Below are 6000 nucleotides of genomic sequence, written 5' to 3'. Positions count from 1 at the left end.
AGGGCCAGCCCCGCGCGTGGGTCACTTCCAGCCCCACGTCCCAGCCAGGCCGGGTGCCGCCGGCATCGGCGACACGGTCCCCCCCCCGCCGCCGGGCGCCGCCGGGACCCGCAGGTGGGCGCGGAGCCGAGGACGGGGGACCGGCCCCCGGCCCCAGCGGGAGCCCCCCGGGGACGGGGATGGGGTGGGGGGGGGGGGCAGAGTGCCCAAACGCCGCGGCTCAGCCGGCGCGCGAGGCGTCGCGCCGGGGCGAGCTTGGGCTCGTTCAGGCCTAGGAGAAATAGAGAGAAATAATCAGATTACGGGGCAAATCCAAAGGGAGGCGATTAACGGGGTGGGGAGCGGGAAGGGGCCGGCTCGGCCGAGGGGCGCGCTGTCCCCGCGCTGTCCCCGTGCTGTCCCCGCGCGTGCCCGCAGCCTCCGCGGCGCTCCGCCGGCTCGCCGCGCTCCGCGGGCGTCTCTGCGCTGGTGCCGGAAGCGGCGCCCGCCGCGGCCCACGGGCTTTTCCCCCAGGAAAAGCGGAAAATATTAGGAAAAGCAGCTCCAAATGAACCAAACTCCTGAAAGCACTCGGTGTCTATCCCCCAAGAGCAACAAATTTCCTTTTATTCCTGTTAGCTAGAATGACATTAATGGGGGGTTTTAAGGTTTTTCTGGGTTTAAAAGGCGTTATTATTATTTTTTTTTCCCTGCTGGAAATACCTGCGGAAAAAGTTTCTGCGCCGAGCGAGGGGGTTTGCCGGGCAAGGGGTGTGTGGCTTCGCGGGAGGTTGCCGGGGGGGCCCTCGGCCGGGCGTCCCCCCAACCCACCCCGAGCACCGCTCGGGTGTAACCTCATCACCTCCGCTCCAACCCCCAGTGCAAATTAGCTCATTTGAATAATTTGCATACCCCCCCCATGCCTTGAGGGAGCCACGTTCCCTGCTGCATGTCTCCCCCCCTCCCCCCCCCCCCCCCCCCCCCCGGTTCCCAGCTTCCAATTTTGGGCTGGGGGGTGGGGTGGGAGCTGAGAAGGGCTCTCGCCCCAATTAGGCTCCAATTAATCGGGCCAGGGAGGTGGGGGGGGGGAAGGGGAAGGAGGGGGGGTTCCCCCGGGCGCTGGCGCCAGCCCCGCTCGGCCGCCCCAATTACGGCGGGGGGCGGCGGCGGCCCCCGGCCCCGCTCAGCGCGGCCCTCGCCCCGCTCAAGCCCTATTACTTCCGCGGCCTTTGCTTCATTGTGGCCGCGCTGCCGAGCCGAGCCGAGCCGAGCCAGGCCAGGCGGGGGGGGGGGGGGGGGCAGCATCGATTATGCGTTTAATGGCTCGTTAAGGGTTTAATTGTCACTAACGAAGCAGACGGAGCCCGAGCGGGACTGCAGGGGACGAGGACAGGGACGAGGAGCCGGGTCTCGCCGGGGTCAGCGGCCTGCCGGCCCCCGGCGGCTCCCGGCTGCCCCCGAGGCCCACGGGGGGGTGACACACACACACACACACACACGCAGGCTCGGGAGGAGGCCGCGGGGGGGACCCTGGGGGCCGCCCCGGCTGGGGCCCGGCGCCGCTCGGCCTAGCGACGGCGGAGCCGGTTCCCCTCCAGCGAGCAGCCGCCGCCACCGCCGGGCCCCCCTCCACCGCCACCACCGCCGGGCCCCCCCTCCACCGCCACTGCCACCACCGTCAGGCCCCCCCTCCACCACTGCTGGGCCCCCCTCCACCGCCACCTCCGCCGCCGGGCCCCCCTCCATCACCGCCACCGCCGGGCCCCCCTCCATCGCCACCACTGTCACCGCCGGGCCCCCCTCCATCGCCACCACTGCCGCCGCCGGGCCCCCCTCCATCGCCACCACTGCCACCGGGCCCTCCTCCACCGCCGGCCCCGCCGCCGCCCGGCACCTGGCCGGCAGCTGGCACCCGAGGCGGCGGGCGCCCGAGGCGGCGTGAAGCCCGGCCGGCCCCGGCGGGGACGCGAAGCCCGGCTGGCCCCGGCGGCGGCGGCGGCGGTGCCGGGGCGGCCGCGGGGCCCCGGCTCCAGAGCACGCGGCAGCGGTTCCGAGTCATCTCTTTACTCAGGGTACAAGGGCCTCGCCGGGGCCGCCGGCTGTGCCCCGACACAGCTAGGAAAAAAAAAAAAAAAAAAAAAAAAAAAGAATCTCCCCGCCGAGGATTCCCTATGAAACTAGATCTTTTCTGATTGTTTTTGTTGAAATCTGCAGCGTAAAAAAAAAAAAAAAAAAAAATAATAATAAAGGGGAGGGGAAGGGCTGCGCGGGGCAGAGCCGCCTCGCTCCCGCGGGCGCCGCGAGCCCCGGCTTCGGGGTGTCCCCGGCTCGGCTCCGCTTCCCCAGGCCCGGCCGGGGGCTCGCTCCGCTGCCCGGCTCCGGGGGGGCGGCCCGGGCCAGGCCTGGGCTGTCCCTGCGTCCTGGGGCGGCTGGTGGCCGGGGGGGGGGGGGACGCTGGGACGGCAGGTCTGAAGGATCCGCGGTCGCCAACGTGCTCTGGCGCGGAGCAGCCCGGAGGGGACACGGAGAGGCTTCGGTGAGGCTGCCGGGGGGCTCGCCCGTGCCTGGGGGGCTCCCCAGCACCCTGCTTGGCTTCCTCGGCACCACGGCTCGAGCGGGAGGTGTGGATGCGACCAGCGTCTCTGCACACCCCCCCGTCCCCCACCGGCACCGTCCCGGGCGCCGGTGTCGGACCGGCGTCGCGGCCGGGAGCGTCCTGGCGTGTCCCGCCCCGGGGCTCGCCGGCACCGGGACGAAGCCAGGCGCGGGGGGCAGGAGCCGGTGGGGAGGGGGGGACACGGGGAGGAAGGGAGCGTTCATCAAATGGGCTGCCAGGTTTTGTCAATGGTCTGAATGTGCTCCTTGGCTTTCATGCGCAGCGAGGCGATGCTGGAGCTCCTCTGGTCGACGTCCTCCAGCGGGTACTTGTCCACAAAGGTGGTGCCGCACTGGTAGGCGGCGGGGGCCATGGGCTGCATGCTCTGCGCCATCGGCGGGGGGGTGTTGAGGAAGGAGTGCCCGCCGTAGGGGGGCTGCAGGGCCTGGGGTGCACCCATGAAGCCGGGGATGCTGTGCACCGTGGTGGCGCTGGAGATGGGCGACGTCAGCCACGGGTCCAGCGGGAGGGAGTTGCTCATGGGGCCGACGGTGGCTGTCATGGGGGGCCGGTTGAAGGACAGCATGGGGGTGTCGTGGAGCTTCATCGAGCTGGCCTCCATCTTCTCCTGCCGCCGCCACTTGGCTCTCCTGTTCTGGAACCAGACCTGCAAGGGAAGAGGTGAGATGGTGACCTTGTGGAGGCTCCATCATGCCCATCATGTCCCATGGGGCTGTCCCATGCCCGTGCCGGGTGCTGCAGGTGGAGTGTCCAGCCTGTCCCCATCCCTGTGGCTTCCCGCGCAATGGCAGGAGGGATCAGGGACCTTCCAACCATCCTCTCCTGTGTCACCTTGGGCAAGGCAGAACTGCTGGGCAAGTGATGACTGAAGGGCTGCCTCGTCCTTGGGGTTTCCTCAGGACACATTTCCGTCAGCCCAGGTGAGACTGTCTCTACCCTGGGGTGCGTTTCAGGGCAGATTTGCAGCCAGGAACCTTGCGACGATCACTGCGGACGCCAGCGGGGCTTGGACATTACCGCCGTGTGGATCCAGCCTTGGGGACAGCTGTGGTGGCAGGGGCAGCTCAGCTCCTGCTGACTTGCAGCCGTTGGTGCCCGAGGTCGCACTGGTGCCACCGGGGCCCAGGGACACTCAACAAAAAAGGACCCATTTGCAGCCGGATTGGTTCCCTGACCTGACTCAGCGTCTGGCTCCATGAGCACTGGGACCAGCGCAGAGGAGAGGGGGGACATCTGGAGACTGCCAACCACCAGGAGCCGTAAATCCCTACGTGCACTGCAGCAGGGTCTGCTGAATGAGCCGTGCACCTAGAAGCTTTGTTCTGAAACCCGGGGAGGAAAAAAGCATTTCTTTACAAACTTTCCATATTCGAGGAACTGTCACACACCAGAAAGCCTAAAATGTCCAAATCTTTGAGGTTCTTGTGCTTTCCCAGCCCTAAAGACCTGAAAGAGATCACGAGGGGCTGGAGTTTGGCTGCTTTCCCGCAATATCAGCCGAACTGATAAAAGCAACTGCCCAGGCCGACGTGCCCTCTCCTGGCGCCTCTGCTCTGCAGATCCCAGATCCACGGGGCGCTCAGAGCCTGTGCGTGCCGAATGCCACCGTCCCCATCTCCACTGGAGGGCAAGGCTTCCTCCGAGCGGGAAACCTGCATCCAACCCTGCTTTCCCACGGATATTTTTTTTCTCAGTCCCACTGCCTCCCCACGGAGCCCGGACAGGCTCCTTCCCTTCTCTGCCTCCGTTTCTCTACCTGTAAAATGCGATAAAGCTGTGCAGGTTTTCTTGGGAGAGTCTCAGGATGCAAAGGGTTCGGTGAAATACTTAAAACTCATCTCCCTGCCTAAACGCGGTCTCTGCCTCATTGCAACTTGACTGGTTGAACTGGGGGGTCCTTCGCTCGCTGTATGTGTACTGATAATTAGCTCTCCTTGTTAATTAGGGTGCTTTCCAGCGGAGGTGCCATCTGGCCCCGCTTCGGCGCGTGGTTTGCAGGGAAGGGATCAGCTTTGGCCAAGCCGCCTGCCCTGAGCCTCTCGGGGCCGGTGGCAGCGCCGACCTGCCGAGCCAAATCTCAGCTCTGCTCTCCCGTCCTGAGACGTCAGGCGTTGGGGTAGGATCTTCTCCCCAACGCGTGGCCCGGGCAGGGCCGGCGTCTGCATTGCCCCACGGCTATCCCAGAGCGGAATATGGGGCTGGACTGGCATGGACCCACGGCAAAGCCCTGGAGGTGGCCCTGCGCTGAGCACGTGCAGCCCTGGCTGGGCCTGATCCTCGTGGGACTGGCCGTAGAGCCTGGCATCCTTGTCGTGGCCAAGATCTTGGCAGCCTCCTTCAGCGGTCTGACAGTTTAACACGGTTTTCTTTTCTGGTGCTAAACTAAGCCGTGGTCGTGCTCTGCCACCCCAGAGCTGGCTGCATTTCGGCACTGCCTGGAATTATTTTAGTGTCCCAGGACTGCAGCCCCCCAGTGTATTTATACGCTGGCTCCGCAAAAGCAGCCTGCAGGACATAAAAAACTCCAGTACCATGGTTAGGATTGGGTAAAGTCCTTTGCAGGCCTCCTTGAATGGAGAGAGCTGGCAAAATTCCTATGAAAACTCATCCCAAATGCAAAGAAGTTTTGCTTTTAAAAGCGGGAGGTGGGAAACGGAAAGGCAGGCTTGGGAGTTGCTGTCTCTCCCCTGCTTTTCCATGGCTTGGAGCACCATAAGGACACCAGCCCTTTCACCCAGGCGGCTGGGCGAGGAGGAGGCTGGAGACCTGACTCCTTCTTCAAGGAAAGGGGAAACTGAGGCCCGGAGCGAGGCTGCAGGCACCTCCTGCTGCCGAGCAGGGCCGGGCTTTACCTGCTCCCCGCAGATCTGCTTCCCGCTGCGAGCCCCCTACCTGCACGCGGACCTCCGGCAGGTTGACCTTCATGGCCAGCTCTTCGCGGCTGTAGACGTCGGGGTAGTGGGACTTCTCGAAGGCTCGCTCCAGCTCATGCAGCTGGTAGGTGGTGAAGGTGGTGCGGTTCCTGCGGTGCTTCTTCTTGGGCTGCTCCTCCTCGACGGCGTCCGGCGGCGTGCCCTCGCCGTCGCCCGGCTTCCGCAGCTCGCCCAGCTCCCCCTCGCACTTGTTCAGGAACATGTCGGTGCCTGGAAAGGGGGCGGCGGGGTCAGCCGGGCCGCAAGGCCCCGGCCCGGGCTCAAAGCAGCGCCGGAGCTGGGCGTTTGCGGAGCGAAGTTTGCTCGCGCCTGCCCTCCCCGCGTGCCATCCGCGACGCCCGCTTCGGAGCTGCCGTCACCCGGGGCACCCCGTCCTGCTGCGGTGCCACCGCGAGACCTGGGAGCCGGTGCAACCCTTGCACCAGGGCACCCCTCGCACCCGTGCACCTCCTGCACCCAGTGCACCCGGCC

At 66.0% G+C, this 6000-nt stretch overlaps 1 protein-coding gene across 1 annotated transcript; it reads right to left on the bottom strand.

Moving 5' to 3' along the window:
• Positions 1 to 2798: 2798 nt before the first annotated feature.
• RAX2 (retina and anterior neural fold homeobox 2) lies at positions 2799 to 5731 on the bottom strand. Its single transcript, XM_062596382.1, has 2 exons — positions 5489 to 5731; positions 2799 to 3242 (listed from the first exon to the last, which is right to left on the bottom strand). The coding sequence occupies exons 1-2, from the start codon at positions 5729 to 5731 to the stop codon at positions 2799 to 2801; spliced, it is 687 nt and encodes a 228-aa protein (XP_062452366.1).
• Between the last annotated feature and the right edge of the window lie 269 nt (positions 5732 to 6000).

This window comes from Rhea pennata, chromosome 27 (assembly GCF_028389875.1).
Source record: "Rhea pennata isolate bPtePen1 chromosome 27, bPtePen1.pri, whole genome shotgun sequence".
NCBI classification, from domain to species: Eukaryota; Metazoa; Chordata; class Aves; order Rheiformes; family Rheidae; genus Rhea; species Rhea pennata.
Note: the sequence above shows the minus strand (reverse complement) of the source record. Positions and strands in the feature narration are given on the sequence as shown.

Bases quoted from the DNA above. Each gene is read 5' to 3' on its own strand.
- RAX2 (XM_062596382.1), bottom strand. From the start codon at position 5,731: ATGTTCCTGAACAAGTGCGAGGGGGAGCTGGGCGAGCTGCGGAAGCCG. The intron at 3,243-5,488 runs GTAGGGGGCTCG...CTTCCCTTGCAG, and splicing joins TGCCGGAGGTCCGCGTGCAG to GTCTGGTTCCAGAACAGGAG.